Source organism: Pteronotus mesoamericanus, unplaced genomic scaffold (assembly GCF_021234165.1).
Source record: "Pteronotus mesoamericanus isolate MK-2021 breed Mesoamerican mustached bat unplaced genomic scaffold, CSHL_Meso_final contig_58, whole genome shotgun sequence".
NCBI classification, from domain to species: domain Eukaryota; kingdom Metazoa; phylum Chordata; class Mammalia; order Chiroptera; family Mormoopidae; genus Pteronotus; species Pteronotus mesoamericanus.
The window spans coordinates 8,801,483-8,821,703 of NW_026555205.1; the positions used below are offsets into that span (position 1 = coordinate 8,801,483).

Below are 20,221 nucleotides of genomic sequence, written 5' to 3' on the forward strand. Positions count from 1 at the left end.
ATGCTCAGGGGAAATTAAGAGCAAGTACTAGCATCTGAGGTGGTGCAGTTGCGAGACAAAAGCAGCTTGGAAATCCATGTCACCTTTGGAAGAAAGCCAATAAGGAGAACTGCCTGTCCTCACTGGTTTGTGATAAAAACAACAATATACCTTAGTTGTGTTGAACGATTGAGATTTTGGGATTTGCTACCACAATATAGTTGAGTCTATGTAAACTAAGGCATCACATGTGCATCTCCAAGCTAGACATTTCTCTTGAGCTCCAGACTACCATAGACAGCTATGTACTCAATTTCTCCATTTAGATGTATAATAGACATCTTGAAACCAGAATTCCTGATGCTTCGCAAGCCAGCTCCTCCAACAGTTTTCTCCATCTGAATAAATGGCAATACCATCTTTCTAGCTGCTTAGTACAGAAACTTTGGAATCATCCTTGACTTCTTTCTTTCAGTCACACCCCATATCAAATCCATCAGCAATTCCTAGCAGTTCTAACTTTAGAACATATCCAGAATTCTCCCACTTTTGCCAGTCTCTACAACTGCCCCCTCTGATTCAAATCATTATTCTCCTTTCTCTGGATTATGACAGTCTCCTAGATGGTCTTCCTGCTTCCACCCTTGCCACACTGCATTTCACATAGCACCTAGAGTGATTCATCTTAAAAAGTAAATTAGTAGATGTCACTCCCATGAATTTAAAACAATTCAGAATTCAGCGTTTTTCCAAAGTCAAATTTATTACAATGGTCTATAAAATCTTACATGACCTGGCCCTTACTACACCTCTGACTTCATCATCAACTCTAATCCCTTTACACTCCATTCGAGCACTCTGGCCTCTTTGCTGCTCAGCCAAAACATCCAGTATGTTTTCTTATTTAATACCTTTGATCTTAATTTTCCCTTTGCCTGGAACACTCTTTCCCCAGATTACTGCAGAGCTTGATCACTCACAGATGTTCTCAAACTTTACTTTGCATAACAATCACCTGAAGGGCTTATTAAAACAGATTTCTGGGCTCTATTCTAAAGTTTATGATTGAGAAGCAATTATTTGCATTTCTAATGAGTTTTCAGGGCTGCAAAAGCCCAAGGTTGATTGCTTTGAGAAGCACTATTCTCTGCTCAAAAGTCACCTTATGAGCAAAGCCTCCCCTGACTACCCAGGTTAAAAAAAACAAACTGACCCCAACATTTTTTATGCCCCTTAACCTGCTCTATTTTCCTCCATAACACATATCATCTAACAAATATGGATGTAAATTTTTTTACTGAGTGTCTCCCTCTGGATTGTAAGTGCCATGAGAGCAGGGATTTGGTTTCACTAGTGGCTCTATGATACAGCCTCTATCCCCTATGTGTAGCACAGTGCCTAGTACATAGTAGGTGCTTAATAAATATTGAGTGAATGGTCAAAATACAATGTGGTACAGCAAGCTTTTTGTGACCCAAGATTCTGGAGAAATTGCTCACAAGGATAGATCACCTTTGCCAACCATTCAATCACTCCAGCTAAGTTGCTCTTATATTTCATCTCCAGCTTCCTGGGTAACCTTTTGTGTTATTGTCACCTCTGCTACTGCTCATGCTAGAAAGTACTGGCAATGAGTGGAAAAGCACACTAGTTTGGAGAAGGGACACTATGAGTTAACTCTATTTCAGGAAACCAAAGGGAGAGGGAGAATCCTGAGTGGAGCTGGCCTAATGCTGGTAATCAATTGTTCTGAGAGCAATTATTTCACACTCCTTTACTCATCACCTGCTTGTGCAAGGGAAAGAGTGAAGAATAAAAAAGTCTTATTTCCAGTCTGAAGGCAGAACCAAATAGATGGAGTCAAGTATGGCAATGTACCATTAGCAAAGAGGAAAGAATAAGATCTGCCTAAAATTGCTGAGAGGGAAAAATTGGGCAGGTTAGGGGGGATCTTCACCAAGAGTATGGTGATTGAGCTGGATTTTGAGGAATGAGTAGAAATTAGGTTTGTGGTATTGTGGGAAATGGCAAAAGGGGGTAGGAAAGGAATTTAATACAAAAGAAGCAGCATCAGCAAAAGGAGAGATGTGAGCAATACTGGTGATATTTAAAATATTTAACAATCAGTTATACAGATATATCAACAAATCCAAATATTATCCTAACCAATTAGAGTAGACATCATCCATAAACAAACTAGGATGACCATATTGTTACAATAGAAACTTCATTATCAGCTCCAAAGAGAGACTAGAGTCTTAGTGTTATAGAAATGCTGAATAGTATGGCATGGCTGATATTAACATAATAATAATAGCTGACACTGAGTGCTCACTCTGAGCCAGGCACTGTGTTTTGCATGCTTTTTCTTATAGAACACTCCAGTTAACCCCTATGCAGTAAATACTGTTGCCATCCAAATTTCACAGATTCAGAACTGGGTATCAAAGATATTAAGTCATTTGCCAAAGGTGACCCAACTCAGGAATATTAGAGCTGGGATTTAAGCCTATGCAGACTGACTCTGGAGCCTATATGCTTTACTAAGGTACATTGCCTCAGGTAAGGGCTAGAACATAGTTTGCTTCTAACATTGTGGGGATATAAAAAGAGGTAAAAATAGGTTGACCTTTCCTTTATAGGCATTATTGTTTGGTTGAAAAAACAAGACTTCAGTCATGCAACCTAAGGAACATTGCGAGGAATGTCCTACAGGATATGACACTTGCCCAATAAGTGGGACATATAATGTGTGCTGAGTCTTTTCACTGAGCTGGAGTGGTCATGGAAGAAGTGGAAGTTGAGTTTGGCCTTGAAAGATATTGAATAGTATAAAGAATATGGAATTAAGGTTGAATTTTGAGAGAAATGGAGAGAGCATTCCAGTGTGGGAATGACATCAGTGACATGACCTCATAAAGCAGGGGTTGGAGTGACCCCAGACAAACCAGGCTAGGACAGAGACTTCCTCAGGGCCTGGTCTTCTCATGTCCCCTGGAAGCCACTCCTTTTATGCCTTTCCCCTCCCTGTAATTGAAGACTCCTGGGGGAACTGCCAGAGCTAGCATTACAGGAAATTGCTTGTGGCCAGAAGAGGTTTCTCTTATTACTTCCCTCAGTAACAGCAGACAGTGATGGCTTCCTGTCTATTAGATGGATGTCTTTGCCTTTTTTTCCTGCCAAGTTCCCAAGAAACCATAATTTTGGCTCCTTACATTTTTGTTCAGCTCCTGCTGTTGGGAGGTTTTTCCCTGCCTTATTCAGCTCTCTTACCTCAGGCCTTCTTGCTCCATGCTAGAGATCTGGAGACTTTTGGTTCACAATAGTCAGATGTTATGGGACACTCAAAAGTCATTATTTGTAAGTAGGCCATAGCTCCAAACAGATACCACTTCAACTTTGGCAATGACTGTTCAGTTCTCTCTATTTGAAGAGGGTAGCTTTTATCATTTAGTAACATATTGTTTTTTTATTCTTATTAATTATATGTGCTCATTGAAGACTGGGCAGTACAGAAATATTTGGAAAAGCAAATACTAATTATCCATTGTCTGAAGAAATATAGTACTCAACATTAGATAAAATGAGAACATAGGTGAAGGCTAAATTCAATGCTACTCTGTCTCTTCTCTATCAGCCCCCAGCTTCCTCCTCCCATAGTACTCCTTGATCTCATGCTTATGAAAACTTGCCTGTCCTATATCCCATAAAATGGAAGGAAAACTGCAAAGTGTACAACAGCACTTACCATGTCAAAGCCATATAAGAGAGATAAAATATGTCAGGATGGTGTTTGTAATCTAAAATAGCAATATTTTGCCATAGCTCTGCCATCACTACCTTATTACTGAGGTGTTGTGGTGATAAAGTGTTTTGGGAATGTCTAAAGTGATAAGAGACCATCTGAGAAATTCACAATGCTCCCTGGGAATTCAGAAAAGGCTCACAGTACAAAGAGGCAAGAATGAGTAAGGGCGAGTCTGGCTCATGAATACACCTTTCTCTTTTGTAAAAAAACTGCCAACATTAAACAAAAAAGTTAGATAATACTAAATCCATCCCAGAGATAAAGTTCTTATCACTGATAATAGTTAGAATTTATGTTTTACTTTTTTTCCTAGGTAGAGAGGGTCACAATGGCAGTTTCCTCATTTTTTAGTTTTCACATTAAGGGTCTGGTAGACAAAGGACTTAGAAAACACTAAGGCATAAGGGTAAAAGTCAAGACTTTGGAGTTAATCAGACCTGGGTTCAAATTCCAGCTCCCTTCATATGGTCACCAAACATTCCTTATGTGCCATCCACTGTTTTAGACATTAAGGATGCAATGTTGGACAACATGTAAGGTCCCCATTAACATGGAACTTACATTATAGTTGGGGGGAGACAGAACGTTTAATGTGGGAAAGATAACCTATTGATACGATTGGAAGTAACTGGGGGCTACCTTAGGTTGAGTGGTCAGGATTAAAGTGAGACCTGCACAAAGAAGCCAGCAATAAAAGATATCTAAGGGAAGAATATTTCAGGCAGAAGTAACAGCTAGGGCAAAGGCCTTAAGGCAGAAACAGGCTTAAGTATTTAAAGAATAGAATGACTGCCATTGTGACTGAGGCAGAGTAAGCAAGGGAGAGTGAGGAGATGAGATTGGAGAGGGTCAGCACATGTCAGGTCATGTGGGTGTCTTATAGAAATTCAGCTAATCATCATCATCGTCATCATCATCATCATCATCATCATCATCATCATAAAGCAGAGAAGAAAAAAAGAAGTTGGAGAGTTCGAGGGATACTATACAATACCACCTGAGGAATTTGGATCTGAATAACTGGGCACAGTGGTGTCACTGTAAGGTTTGAATGGAGTGTTAAAAGTGGAGCTTCAGGGGAACAATTCTGAGAGCAGAATACAGGGTGCCCATTTTCATCTATCATTACATTTCCAGCACTTGAATTTTCTCAAGTTCTCCATTACATCTACTGCTTTCCCAATGAGGGCAAATACATAAGTCCAGTGGGGCACAGGAATATGTCAAGGGTCTACATTGAGCCCCATGTAAAGAAAGTCTCTTGTATTTTGTGACTACAATTTCTACCAATAAGGGGATATCTGAGCCATGCATGGGCTACCAAACTGGCTATTTAGTGAGATATAAAACTGACCTAAGCCCTGGCTGATGTGACTGGTGTGGCTCAGTGGACTGAGCACCGGCATGCTAAACAAAGGGTCACTAATTCAGTTCCTGGTTAGGGCACATACCTGGGTTCCAGGCCAGGTCTCCAGGAGGGGGTGCACAAGATGCAACTGCACATTGATGTTTCTTTCTCCCCACCTAAAAACAAATAAATAAAATATTTTTAAAAAACTGACTTAAAGGGCACGAGCTTAAGATGACTTTTTATTTTGTGTGACTCATGACACCATCAAGTGAGATGATTAAAGACACTTTAAATTTGCTTGGTTAGGAGAAGTGTGGCTAAGGGTTAAGTTTCTTGGGGAAACATTGCTTCTGCCTTCACATGGTTTACCAACTTCCTTTTTTTTTTTAAAAAAGGGTGAGAAGAAATCCTATGGAAAGCCATGTGGAAGCCAAGACTACAGTGGGGGCTGTAAATGCTTTCCTGAAAAAGGAGCAGGAGTAAGTTGCTTCTTTCATTGTTGAAAGACAAATAGTAACAGGAGCTGTTATCTGAAGTATGTGTGTTTTTAAAGAATTAAACTGCTTAGAATTGCCTCTTATGACCTCGTGGAACAAGCGAAGTGATGGGGACCAGCTGGAAGGAGTTTTGCTAACTAATAGGCAGAACTAAATTGGATAAAATCTCTGAGAGACCAGGAAGAGCTTTCCTTCACTGACTTAATGCCAAGGTTTCCTCAAGGTTTTATTTGGAGTATTTACAACAGCCAGTTAGGTTGTGCAGAACTAGATTATGATATGTTTGCAGGTATATGTAAATTGTCACAGCTCATTTATATCCAGGTGGTTCTTCCCTATTACTCTGGGGATCAAGTGGTCCAATTGCTATCTACAGAGTAGGGATATAATTCATCCAATATCAAGAGTACAGGGTATCCATAAAATCCAAAAATATAGGTGAGTATATATACAGAGTGATTTATAGATATTTTATTAAAACATAGCACATATTTAAAATATTATGTGATAATATTCAATGTAGTATCCCCTATTAACAATGCACAGCTCAAATTGTGCAAATTGCAAGGAATATAGTGCATTAATGCAGCATTTTCATCAATCCCTGTATATGATATGTGATGCATTACCCCAGATGATTTGTATCTCTAATTTTCACTAAATAAGCCTGCATCTTTAGTATAACTCAGAAAAGTATTCAAGGGGACTTAATCTGTAAAAATAAATAAATATATACATACATGCATACATACCTACATACATATTTCCGGAATTTATGGCCCCACAGTAGAACTGAGATTTTCCAACTCCCAGTATTTTATTTGCACTTTCATACCATACAAACAAGCCTAAGGGCTTACACTGTCTAAGAAAGGTAGCATAAACAGGTCAACAAAACCCTAAAAATCATAGCCAAACAGGGAACAGAGTGACTGCTCTACCTTCTCTTTCATCATCTTCCATTTGCAGTAAAGTGAAATGTCAAACTATGCCAGGATTTGGAGAAGAGAATAAAAAGCCATCTCCCCATCCAAAAGAACCAGACCCATGTTACATAAAAGGCATAGATTTAGAGAATCACAAAATATGAGAAAAAGAAGATATCTTAGTGAACTTCTAATCTTATCCACTGATTATACAGAGAATCTGAAAAGAGAAAATGGCTTCCTGGGATCACACAACAAATTTGTGACAAATCTGAGTTATTACCTGGGTCCTTTGGTTTCTCTCCTATTTGCTTTACCCACCACTGTTTCCCAGTTAAGTCATGTTCACTGTAGCCACCAAGATCCATGCCCTTGCCTCTGATCTACAACCAAGAAACACTTTAGAAAAAACAATTTGACAATAAATATATGAATACATTCTTTTTAAATTAAATTTATTGGGGTGACATTGGTTAATAATATCATATAGGTTTCAAGTACATATTTCTATACCTGATCTGTGCACACAATGCAATATATAGGGGTTTACAAAAATAGGTTTACAGTTGTGAGTACACAAAACAGAGTTTATTCTTGTATTATTTATTAATTATTGTATTATTTATTTGTATTACAACTGTAAACCTACTTTTGTCAGCGACTGTATATTGCATTGTGTGTCCACCACCCAAAGTCAAATCATCTACAGCAAGCATTGAAGACAATGCAAAAGCCTTCCCTTGATGTTCTCTCAGTCATGTTATTGTCTTTCTGGTCTTTTTTCTGTGCATAAGCAGAGACATGTGCAAATATGTATAAAAAGTTCCATTTTATGTTTTTGCATCAAAATATAATGATATATATGTATATCTGCCTTATTTTGTTTTGCTTTTGTTGTTCACTTAATATGCCTTTAAGATCTCCATCCCATAGTTTAGTCCAGACATTCCATTTTGATGAACAATTAGGTCGTTTTAAAATTCTTGCTATTTTAAAAAATGGTAGTGCTACCCTGGAAATCCTTGAACAGGCCACCTTGTATGCACCTCCAATATAGATACTAAGAATCAGAATGACCATATACAAGTGTAACAGGCATTTTTAATTTTCAAAGATAGTGCTCAATTACCCCCAAAAGTATCTATTCCAATTTCCTTACCCTCAAATCAACATTGTATAAGAGTTCTCACATCTTTATGGCCTTGCCAGCACTTGATATTCTTGCTAATATGGGTGAAAATCATCCCAATTCCCAGGCTACATGTGAGTTTAAGCATTTTTTCACATATTCATTGCATGTTTGTGTTTCTTCAGTGAATTTCCTGGACACATCTTGTACCCACTTTACTAAGGGGTGATTCTTAATGACTTACTTCACATCTGCAAAAATATGGCAAATAAAAATGGCCCAAGTAGTAACATGTGAGATTTGAAGTTTGACACAAAAGGGTATTTCCTGATTGGTTGTGGGGGCAGGAAGCATTTGGTCAGATCCCACAGCCAGGAAAGTGAAAGGCAGCTCTGGACTGTTTTTTGGGTACAGGAGCCTTTAAAAGTAGAAATTTTTAATATATATCTCAATGAAGGTTAGGCCTACACCTGGAAAACATGCCTGCAATGACCTGATTGTTTAACACCTGGCTGAGTTTTATCTTTGAAAATGGAAGGCAATAGATTTCCTCTGTGAGGAGCCCTTATTGGGGTTCCAAACATCTGGAGCTTAAGTCTTCCTTCTCCTTTGACAACATGAGTGGTTGAAGGGGTGTGGGATGGAGGAAAATAAAATGTCACCACACATATTTATCTTCAATATTTAAAAGACTCAGAGTCCACACATTTAAACATGTTTCTGAAAGTTTATTTGTGAAGTCTGAAGTTTCTGGGAACATTTGTCAAGGTTACTGAACCAGACAAAACTATTTCATGAGTCAAGATCAGGGATGTCCTATTTTTCACATAGATCAGGAGGTCAGTGCTTATGCGGCAGATCTTTTGAGCACAGATGCCTGAAGCTGCCTGCGACCCTGGGCCCCTTTTTAATATCCTCTCTACACCCCTCCATTCCCAGGGCCAGGCAGGATTGTTTAAACTGGCCCAACACTGTTGACCCTGCAGAGAAGCCCTTCAGAACCCCTTTTGTGCAGATGCCAGAAATATTTGAGACTGTTTTTCTTAGCTGACAAGAGGGCCCCACTTAGTTTTCAAGTTGTTCCTCTCGGTCTCTGCAAGCTGGCAAGGGAACTAAATGTCGGGTCATCCCTAAGATATGCTGAAGCCCTTGGCAGGCCTGCCGTTCCATCAAGCACATAGCTTACTGGACAGTGCATACTTTTCCTTTGCCAAAGGCCTCTTGAACTGACTAGGACATTTACACAACACCTAGCACTCCTGCACACCTGCAATCCAAGCCTTTTTGATTTATCTCAAACTGATTTCTCTAAGGTATGCTTTTCCTAGTGTTGTTACACTGCTTTGTACTTTCCAAAGCATCTTCTCCTCCCAGGGTCTGTATTATTATCTGTATGCTAAAAATATACTGGTAAGTGATTTGCCCAAGATCACTAGCCTGTCAATGGCTCAACATTATTTAGCCTACATTAGGAAAATGTCAACTTTTAAAAATGGCATACCTAGTAATGTTAAATAAAGGCTTTTTCTCATGCCCTGTCTGATGTGGCTCATTGGTTGGGCATTGTCCTGCAAATCAAAAGGTTGCTGTTTTCATTCCAAGTCACAGCACATGCCAGCCAGGTGCCTGGTTGGGGACGAGAAGCAACTGATCCATGTTTCTCTATTACATCAATGTCTTTCCCTTTTTTTTCTCCATACCTTCCCCTCTCTCTAAAAATAAATAAATAACATCTTTTAAAAATATTTTTTTCTCTTGCGTACATAACTTTGGATTTAATGTTTTACTTTTCTTTCTCGGGGGTAGGTGTTGTTATCTAGAAGAACCACTCTCTTGAGTTGTTTTCTTACCTGGTATTTTTTTTCTGCCATTGCATTGAACAAAATATTTCAGGTTGACATTTCCATCCCTTCCTTTTTTCTCTACTGAATTTGAAAGCATTATGCTCCATCGATGTGTGTTTGAGTTGGGAGCAGGCAGGGCTGTTTGTTTTGTTTTGAGCACACTATTCTTTAATCCTATTTTAGGGTTTTCCCTGTTTTAACAGTGTTCCAGAGTTTATATACAGCATTGTGAGCTCCTAATTGTCCATGTCATGTAAAGGAGCATTATTACTGATAACACCAAACTACAAAGAATGTTTGGATTCTCCCTTAGATAAGGACTGGTTGCCCCTGTTTTATAGATTGGGAAGCTATATATACTACCTAGACAGTTTATAAGATGAGCCTGAGTATAATGTGAAACAGCCTAGGTTTCTTAATTCTGTATTTCCTGAATTCTGTGCTTCTCTGTCACAAAATGTGTTTCCCATGAATTCCAGAGTCCAGATGCATTAACCACTAGTCCTTCAATTTATTCTCCTCCTGCAAACAACTGGGGTTCCCTGTGCCAGCTGAATATTGCCATGGCTACCAAGAGGCCTTTCCATTTTCTTTCTGAATTTGGCAGTTCCTATGTACATCTTTATTTCCTCTTTGTGTATCCCCAAATCCCTGCCCTGCCCAACCATTACTGCATACACACCAATGTCCTTATTCTCTACTGTTTCAAAGTGAAAGATCATATTGCACATGACCTCCTTAGGCGGCCAGGCCTTACTCTAGCTGCCTGCACAATTTTTTTTCCTTCATTGCCCATCCACCCCTCAGCACTCTATGAGCTGCCCTCACTGATAACACTGGTCACCACTAACTTGCTTATTGTCAAATTCAAAAAACATTTTTCATACTTACCTTCCTTGACTTCTCTTCTGCATGAGATACCTCCTTCTTTCCTGAATCTTTCTGTTCCTGAAATCAATGTCAAAAGAGAAAGTTTGTGATTATCTTTGATTCATAATTATTCATGAATGTTTTCATCTTGGAGGAAGAATAAATTGCTGGGAGTAAAACAAAATCATTTTGCCAATCCCCTTGCATGAATAGGCACAGAGTAAGAAGCAACCGGACAAAAGAGGAGGTGAAATTAAAAAAAAACTCAGTGGAATTAGGCAGAGCAGATTCACAAAGTAAGCTGTAGGAACCAGAGTATGGGGAAGAGCTAGGACCCTTACAGCTAACAGGATCTAAAGAAATGTGTGAAAATAACTCCATAGCTCACTGCCTTCTTTTAGCAGAAAGGAATTCTCCCTAGACAGGCGATTCACATTTGCTTTGCAGTGCCCTAACAGCTAATCCAGGAAGTGGAGAGTAGGGCTGGAACCATCCAAACTGGCTGTTTGGTCAGCCCCTCATGAAACAGTTTGTAGTGCCTGCTGCCTCTGCAGAGTCTAAGAAGACCTAGTTACTACCCTTTCTGAGTTCTAAAGATAGTGGAGCACAGACAAGATAAGCTGAGTCATAGATTGTGAAAAGCTTCATGAGCAGGTGAAGTCTATTTGGTTTTAAAGGATGGGTGAATAGAAACAAGTTAGCAGAGAAAGGGTAGAACTATTGATGAAGAATTCATTTAAAGGGGGTGGCAGGTGTAAAACCTGGAAAATATTTTAAAAACATAGCAGGTTCTGTGAACTGTAAATAGTTCACTTCACATGTATGATATTGTTATGTTTTGTTTTCTGAAGTGTGGGGCTCTTAGTGATGACAAATAATGTTGGAGAGGTGTTAAAGAGCCAGGCCATGGAGAACTTTGCGATATATGAGATCCATGGGAGGTCATTGAAAGATTTTAAGCAAGAGTTTCATAATTACATTTGTGATTTGGCAAGGTTATGAGAGCAGAGTGGCAAGTGAATGGGTACAAATGAGACTAGAAGTTAATGGATGAGTCTGGGGGCTATTATGATAGTTCATGCAAAAAAATTGCACATGCCTGGGTTAGAGAAATAGGCATGGAATAAAGTGGATGAATTTTAGCTCCATTTATGAAGATAAATGGACAGGATTTGATGATGAATTAAAGATGGTCGAGGGTAAAAGAAAGAGAAAACAAGAATGACTCCCAGGTTTCTGGCTTGATCAATGGAATGCATAGTGGTGCCATTTGCTGAGATGGGGAACAGATAAGTAGGATGTGGGAAGGAACACATCTGGTGTGAGCTGATGGTTGGATTCTGTAGGAGACATGTTTACAGTGCCAGTGAAAATCTAAGCAGAGATGTCCAGCAAGAAATTGACAATGCTGACCTGAAACTAAGGAGAAAGGTCTAAACTAGAGATGGAGATTTAACATATATCATTGTATGGGTGGTAGCTTAAATCCTTGGAATGTATGAAACAGCACTGGGAGAGATCAACAGTGGGAAGAGAAGGGAGATAAGGACAGAACTCTGGAAAGTTCTATGAAAGTAGGAAAACAACTAAGAGGATAATATTATGAAATCTAGCACTACAAACTGTTTCATGAAGTCCTGGCCAACCAAACAGCCAATTTGGATGTTTCCAGCCCTACTCTCCACTTCCTGGATTAGCTGTTAGGGCACTGCAAAGCAAATGTGAATCGCCTGTCTAGGGAAGATTCCTTTTTGCTAAAAGAAGGCAGTGAGCCATGGAGTTATTTTCACACATTTCTTTAGACCCTGTTAGCTGTAAGGGTCCTAGCTCTTCCCTATACTCTGGTTCCTACAGCTTACTTTGTGAATCTGCTCTGTCTAACTCCACTGAGTTTTTGAACTTCACCTCCCCTTTTGTCTGGTTGCTTCTTACTCTGCACCTACTATACATGGGGGTTGGCAAATGATTTTGTTTTACTCCCAGTAATTTTTTCTCCATCCAGTCAGTATGAGGACATTTATGAATAATTATGAATCAAAGATAATCACAAACTTTCTTTTTTGACATTGATTTCACCCTCCTCTCCACCAAACCTTTTGCTTAAAGCCTCTTACCCTTATGCAAATTAAATGGTCTTGAGTTCCACTCATTCCTTTTCCTTGTGGGGGAAGAGGAATAGTGTTTGTGCAGAGAAGTAGCCATTGGGTGACAGTAGGGGAAAGAGGTAAACAAAAGGTCTTTGTGTATTTAAATATAGTTATTTAATTTGAGGATAAAACTTGTGTCTGCAGTAGGTCAAGATGCAATTACAGCCCAGCAGATGTTCATGGTTATCTTAATCCCTTCTTTGATCATAATGGGACGTTCTGGGATTTGGGGGATGTGTTATCTTTGCTAGTGAAGGAGGCTTAGAGGAGCCAAACAGATGGAGAAGATAAATACATAGATGTAGAATCAAGAGCACTTTAGATCTCCAGAGACCTAAGTGCCATGCTGGAAATTTTTTTAAAAATTAAATTATATTTCATAGCTTATGCTGTTATACTTGTCCCAATTTTTCCTCCTTTGTCCACCTCCAACAGACCCACTCATTCCGTAAGGCTGTCCCTACACTGTTGTCCATGTACATGGGTCATGAATATATATTCTTTTTTTAATTGTATTTTATTGATTATTCTATTATAGTTGTCACAATTTTTCCCCTTTGTTCCCTCCACACAGTTCCACCCCTCCCCCCGACTCTCTCAGGCAACCTCCACACCATTGTTCATGTCTGTGTGTCATGGATATAAGTTCTTTGACTACTCCATTTCCTATACTGTACTTTAAATCCCCATGGCTATTCTGAAACTACCTATTTGTATTTCTTAATCCCCTCACCTCTTCACCCATTCCCCCAAATTGCCCTCCCAGCTAGCAACCATCAAAATGCTCTCTGTACACCTGACTCTGTCTCTGTTCTTGTTTGCTTAGTTTGTTTTTCCGATTCAATTGTTTATAGATACATATTTTTGCCATTTTATTGTTCATAGTTTTGGCCTTCTTATTTTGCTTAAATAAGTTCTTTTCACATTTCATATAATAATGGTTTGGTAGTAAGGAACTCCTTTAATTTTTCTTGCCCTTTGATTCTTTATCTGCCCTTTGATTCTAAAAGATATCTTTGCTGGGTAGAGCAATCTTGGCTATAGGTCCCCCCTTTTCATGACTTTGAATATTTCTTGCCAATCTTGGAAACTTTTAACCATCCAAAGTTTCTTTTGAAGAATCATCTGACAGTCTTATGGGAACTCCCCTGTAGGTAACTAACTGCTTTTCTCTTGTTGCTTTTAAGATTCTCTTTATCTTTTTACCTTTGTCTTTTTAATTATGATGTGTCTTGGGGTGGGCCTCTTTGCATCCATCTTGCTTGGGGCCTTCTGTGCCTCCTGGACTTGAATGTACATTTTCTTCACCAAAGTAGAGAGGTTTTCTTTCATTATTTTTTTTCGAATAGATTTCTAATTTCTTGCACTGTCCCTTCATCTTCTGGCACTCCTATGATATGAATGTTGGAATGCTTGAAGTTGTCCCAGAGGCTGCTTACATTATCCTTGGGGGTTTTTTGGAATCTTTTTTCTTCTTGTTGTTCTGATTGGTTGTCTTTTATTTCCTTGTATTCCAAATTGTTGATTTGCTTTTCAGCTTCATCCACTCTACTGTTGCTTCCCTGTACATTGTTCTTTATTTCAATTAGTGTATCCTTCATTTCTAACTGGATATTTTTTTTTTTATTCTGGTGACGTCCTTACTAGGTTCCTTGAGCATTCTTATAACCAGAGTTTTGAACTCTACATCTGATAAATTGCTTATCTCCATTTTATTTAGCCCTTTTTCTGGAGTTTGGATCTGTTCTTTCATTTGGTCCATGTTTCTTTGTCTCCTCATTTTGGCAGCCTCCCTGTGTTTGTTTCTATGTATTAGGGAGAGCTGTTTAGACTCTGTTTCTTGGTAGCATGGCCTAATGTAGTAGGTGTCCTGTAGGGTCCAGTGGTACAGCCTCCCCTTTCACCTAAGGTGAGTACTTGGGGTGCATCCATCATGTGGGCTGAGTACACCCTCCTCCTTCAGTTGAGGCTTGATTGCTGTTGGCAGGTCAATGGGAGGTTTTTACCCAGGTCAGTCAGCTACAAGGGCTTGCTGTGACCACTGGCCACCAACCTCCAGCCTCTGTGGAAGATCTGCTGTTCAGGGGCAGGCTGATGGTGCTCCATCTTAGTCTGTAATTGTCCACTGGATGCACAGGCTCTCAGTTTTCCCAGGCAGTGCAGGCCAAGGTTAGCTCCCACTTATGTTCTGCCTGGGGCCACCTTGCATGAGCTTTAAAGCAATCTGAGATGGATGCTTCTAGCAGGGGTGTGACATGTTGCAGGGAGCATGGGGGGCTGGCGCTCCTGTATCTGAGGATTACTGTCTGGAGCCAGCTGAGGAAGGAGCGGGACTCTGAATCCTGCAAAGCCCATCCCAGGGATTTCACAGATAAGGGGAATAAACATGAGTCATCACAAACACTTCTTGATTTTCCAGGAGAGGAGACATGGCAACTTCCCTCTAGTGGAGAAGGAAGACCCTGAACCCCCATGTCCAAAGGCTTTTATTGAGACCATATACACAGGGGTATACAGCAAAGGTCATCAATGTCAAAAAGCTATATTTACAGAAAAGAAATAGAGACCATGGATAACAATTGGAGGAATACAAGAGATCTGCCTCAGGTCAGGGTCTATGAATAATGTAAATCTCCTTCCCAGTGTGTGCCAGTTATCATCACTTTTGAGGGAAGAACAAAGCATACTTAGAGGAACTTACTTCTAGGCCTGATTGTCCCTGGGAACTGCCCGATCCAGTTTAGAGCTGTACCTGCCTTTAGTATTGTTTCAAGCCTGAGCTAGGTGGGTAGGGCAAAGCCACCAAGAGATAAGGAGACTTCTTTCAGGTAGAATGAGGACTCTGTCCATGTACAAGGCAAGACAAGGGGTGTGGGTCTTTTTGCCCTTTCTCCATGTCTCCCCAAGTCCTTGTCCCACTGCCCATACTGGTTGATGTCTGTCTTAGGTCATCTCTCCTCATGAGAGAACTTACTCGTCATCAAAAACCGAACATCACAGTGCCAAGCAGGGTGATGTGAGGGAGGCAGGGGCTGTGCCCCTGCCAGGGGGACGGGTTTTGTCTCCTCAGTGGCCTTTTTTGCCCAAGCCCTCCTTGATTAGCTCCAGCCTTGGAGCCCTCTTGCATGTTGATGGGGCTACAGTCCCAGAAACCAGATGGGGCATTTCCCAACAGCTGCTACTTGTGCTGGGCTTGGAGAATCCCTTTTGAAGCTAATCTGTGGATCTAGGCTGGCTGCTGGAATTTCCAGGCCTGAGGCCACTTAGCAACAGGTACAGGGAGTAGTGGCTCACTGAGGCTGGCTGTTGCTTGTTTGACAGGCTTTTGGAAGTTGTGAAGCATGAGCCAACACTAGCCATTCATATGGAAAATTCACTGTAAACAGTTTGGGTGTGTAGGTAAGTTGGGTGGGATGGAGCCTCGGGGGATCTCCAGAGTGGGACACACAGTGTTAGCTAGATTTATGGAGTCTCAGATACAGCGCTTTCCTGCTGGCTCTGTGGCTTTGTTAGGGGAGGGTTCAGAAAAAGGACAATGGCTTCTCCCTGCCTTTCTCTCTGGGAGAAAGCTGTCCCCTAGCTGTCACCTCGATGCCAGACATTTCAGTTCCTCCCTGTATGTCACTGCTACCCAATTGCTGGAGTCAGACAGAGTCAGTCTAAGTCTGTGTGTGGGTTCTTTATGAGGATCTGCTTGGGGCTCTAGAAGTTTCTTCCACCTTCCCAATCCTCCACTGGTTTTTGTAGTCACAAGTTTTGGGGAGTTATCTTGCTGGCACTGGAAACTTGGGCCAGGGGACCTGGTGTGGGGCTAGGCTTTTCACTCCCAAGATATAGCTCCCATATTTTTATCCAGTGTGGGACTAGCCTGTTCCACATCCACCCCTCCTACCAATCTGGATGGATGTGGTTTCTTTAATTCTGTAGTTGGACTTCCATTCACTCAATTTCTGATGGTTCTGGGTGATGGTTGTTTCATATTTTAGTTGTAACTTTTATAAGGTTGTATGAGGAGGTGAAAAGTTTTTGCCTATGCTGCTGTCTTGATCAGAAATCTTGCATATATATATTCTTTGCCTACTATATCCACTATGCTGTCCTTTATATTCCATGACTATTCTGTAACAACCAATTTGTTTTCTTTAATGCCTTTACCTTTTGTGCCCAACCCCTTGACCCCTTTTCACCTGGAAACCGTCAAAATATTCTCTGTATCTATGCTTCTGTTTCTGTTCTGCATGCTCATTTATTTTGTTTTTTAGATTCGGTTGTTCATAGATATGTCTTTATTGCCATTTTATTGTTCATATTCTACTCCCCTTTCTCCCCACCTCTCCTCTCCCCCTCCCCTCCCCTCCCCCTCCCCTCCCCCTCCTGTCTTCTTCCCCTATCTTCTTCTTCTTCTCCTTCTCCTTCTTCTTTCTTCAAGAAATCCCTTTAACATTTCCTGTAACACTGGTTTGGTCATGATGGACTCATTTAACTTTTTCTTGTCTAGGAAGCTCTTTATCTTCCCTTCTATTCTAAATAATAGCTTTGCTGGGTAGAGTCATCTTGGTTGTAGGTCCTTGCTTTTTATGACTTTGAATATTTATTGCCAATCCCTTCTAACTTGCAAAGTTTGTTTTGGGACATCAGCAGTCTTATAGAAGCTCCCTTGTAAGAAAATAACTGCTTTTCTCAGCTACAGGGCCCATCTGCCTGTTCCGTTGGAGAGGGCTCAGAAAAGGAACAATTGCCTCTACCAGCAATTCTGTACCCATGTTCTCGCACTGATGCCAGACACTTTAGTTCCTCTCTGCATGCTTCTGGTGCCTTTCAACCTGCTGCCCTGATTCTGGAACTCAGAGGGGTGAGTCTGTGTAAATTACTACATGTGTTCTGCAAGAGGAATTGCCTGGAACTCTAGCATTTTTGTCTTCCACAGCTTGAATACTCACTGGTTTTTAAAGCTAAAATTTATGGGGACTTCTCTTCCTCACCCTGGAACCTTGGGCTGGGGGGTCTGGTGTAGGGCTGGGATCCCTCACTTCCAAGATCTCCCTCCAATTTTTCTGTGTGTGTGTGTGTGTGTGTGTGTGTGTGTGTGTGTGTGTGGCCAGCCCATTCTGCCTCTCCACCCCTCCTATGCCTCTTGGTGTGGTTTCTTTTTTATTTATGTAGTTGTACAGCTTCTATTCTTCACTGTTTTTGGTGGTGTTGAATAATGGTTGTTCTGTAGTTTAGTTAAAATTTTGATGTGGTTGTGCCATGTTTGCCTACACTGCCATCTTCAATGGAAGATTGGTAATTTCCATGCTTGAGCTTTGACAACTTAATGAAGCATCCCACTTATCCAGAGATTCTAAATCTCAGAGCCTGGATCAGTGGTATCAAAATTGGAAGTGGGTGTGGGCATAGTGGCACATGCAAGTCAATCCTTTGGGGTGCAAAACAAAATATTACAATATTAATTTCCATTTAAATTTAAAAAATCTAGAAATAAATTAAGATTTGGATTAAATGATTGAACTTCTATAAAGCACTTAAAACAGTGTATAGTACACTAAGCGCTATGTAAAAATAATAGCCATTATTATTACTAATTATTAATAATTACTAGTTACTATTATTAAGTTTTTGAAATATGTAATGCACATATTATCATTGACAACCTCACCAGGTGGGTCTGTCCTTAGCTTTCCTGTTACATATGCTTTAAAGGCTTTCTGAGGGAAAAATGGGAGCTCAGAAGTTGGAAAGGGTGAACCTGAGGCCCTCAGTTATTTCTGTATGTATACCATAGATGGTGCTGTTTCCTTCAGCCCAGTTAAGTGGACTCTCAAGTTTTATTATCTAACTGCAATAACTCTCACAAAGTGGACAAGTGACTTAAGAAGATCCTGCAAAATGTCATGTATTGAAGGTAATATAGATAATGTAAGCACACAAAAATGGCAGTTCTCACACTTTTCTGGATCCTAGAGCTTTCCATCAGCCTCATTATGAGGCAAAAACCACAACAATATAATTATAACTGACAGGAAGAAGGCAAAAAGGGAATGCAAGAATAATCAAGAAGACTATGAAATATAGATTTACATCCATTCTTAATATGAAAGATCTTGCCTGAAGTATATATTGTGCCTTGAAATATTAGCTAATAATATAATAAAGCCATCATGATTAAGAAGCATTTGACATGTTATTTATTTTATCATTATCTTATCTTTTTATAGTCTATTTATTGTTTAATAATATATGTATATACATATATATGTAGAGTAGGACATGTATATAATTCACATACACACATATATGTATACATGGCATGCTCAAATCTTTTTTAACTGAAGTGTATCCAATGAGAAATATTTGGAGACCCCACCAAAGGCAGGGGCAGAGTGGGCTGGAGGTACCTGTGGAGAGACTGAGGAATGAGGCCTTGGGGAGAGAACTGAGAGACTAGTAAGCAGGATTCCGGTGTTGACTAATCCCCCATATGGCAGCAGCCATATTGCTCAGGCAGACCACACCCCTGAGCAGCAATATGAAAGAATCCAATAACCCCTCTCTGAGGAGGCTCTGCCTATGCCCAGTAATGCTAACACCTGACTGCTGCATACAGAGTGGCAGCCATGGATAATAGATCCCTGGATAAGGGGACACAGAGTGGTCTAGAGACACTTGAGGAGAGACTGGAGACTGGAGATGGAGGCCTTGGGGTGAGAACAGAGAGAAGCTGGCGGGAACCCGGTGCTGACTCCTCCTCCATATAGCAGCATCTATCTGGCTCAGGGGGACCACTCACCTGAGTGGCAGCAGTGTGAGAGGACCCAATAACCCCACCCCCAGGAGCGACTCTGCCCCACACTGTGGTGTCTCTAAGCCGGACTGCTGAGTGCAGAGTGACTAGGTTAACAGCTGCAGGAGATAGCCACAGATAGTAGATCCCTGGAAGTCTCTTAAAGGCTGCCTAAGGTCAGACAGGGGCAATGTCTGACATCATCAGAGGCAGATCCAGGAAAAAAAAAAGCGGCCTCCTACCATAGAAGATTATACCACAAAGTCAAGAAATCAAGACAGATCAATTTAAGCAGCAGAAGCTAAAAAAGAAGAGTCTCACAAATAATGGGAAGACAAAGAAACACCCCCCAATCGAAGGGAAAGGAGGAATCCCCAGAAAGAGCACAAAATGAAGTAGAGGCAAGTAAACTATCAGAAATTGAGTTCCAAACAACAGTTCTAAGGAAGCTCAATGAGCTCAGTGAGCTCAGAGAGAATTACAAAAGTCTACAGGGAAACTACGAGGAACTCACTGCAAACTATATCAGCATGAAAAAGGACATAGAAACTATCAATAAGAGGCAGGAGGAAATGAAGAATACAATTTCTGAATTGAAGAACACAATAGAAGGAATCAAAATCAGGATATATGAAACAAAGGAACGAATCAGCGAGCTGGAAGATAAGGTAGAAAGAAGCTCCCAGAAAGCAAGAAAATTAAAAGACTCAAAAAGAATGAAGAGGCATTGGGGGAAATGCAGGACAACCTCAAACATAATAACGTCTGTATAATAGGGTTACCAGAAGGAGAAGAGGAACAAAGGATAAAGAACCTGTTTGAAAAAGTAATTATGGAAAACTTCCCTAATTTGAAGAGAGAAAAAGTCACACAATTCCAGAAAGCA

At 40.4% G+C, this 20,221-nt stretch overlaps 1 protein-coding gene across 1 annotated transcript in view; it reads left to right on the top strand.

Annotated features, from left to right (window-relative positions):
* LOC129076222 (collagen alpha-6(IV) chain-like) overlaps nt 1–20,221 on the top strand; it is a 356,839-nt gene that overhangs the window by 84,849 nt on the left and 251,769 nt on the right. The window contains 1 exon segment of the mRNA XM_054580400.1: nt 5,534–5,617. Within this exon segment, the coding sequence (XP_054436375.1) occupies nt 5,534–5,617 (84 nt within the window).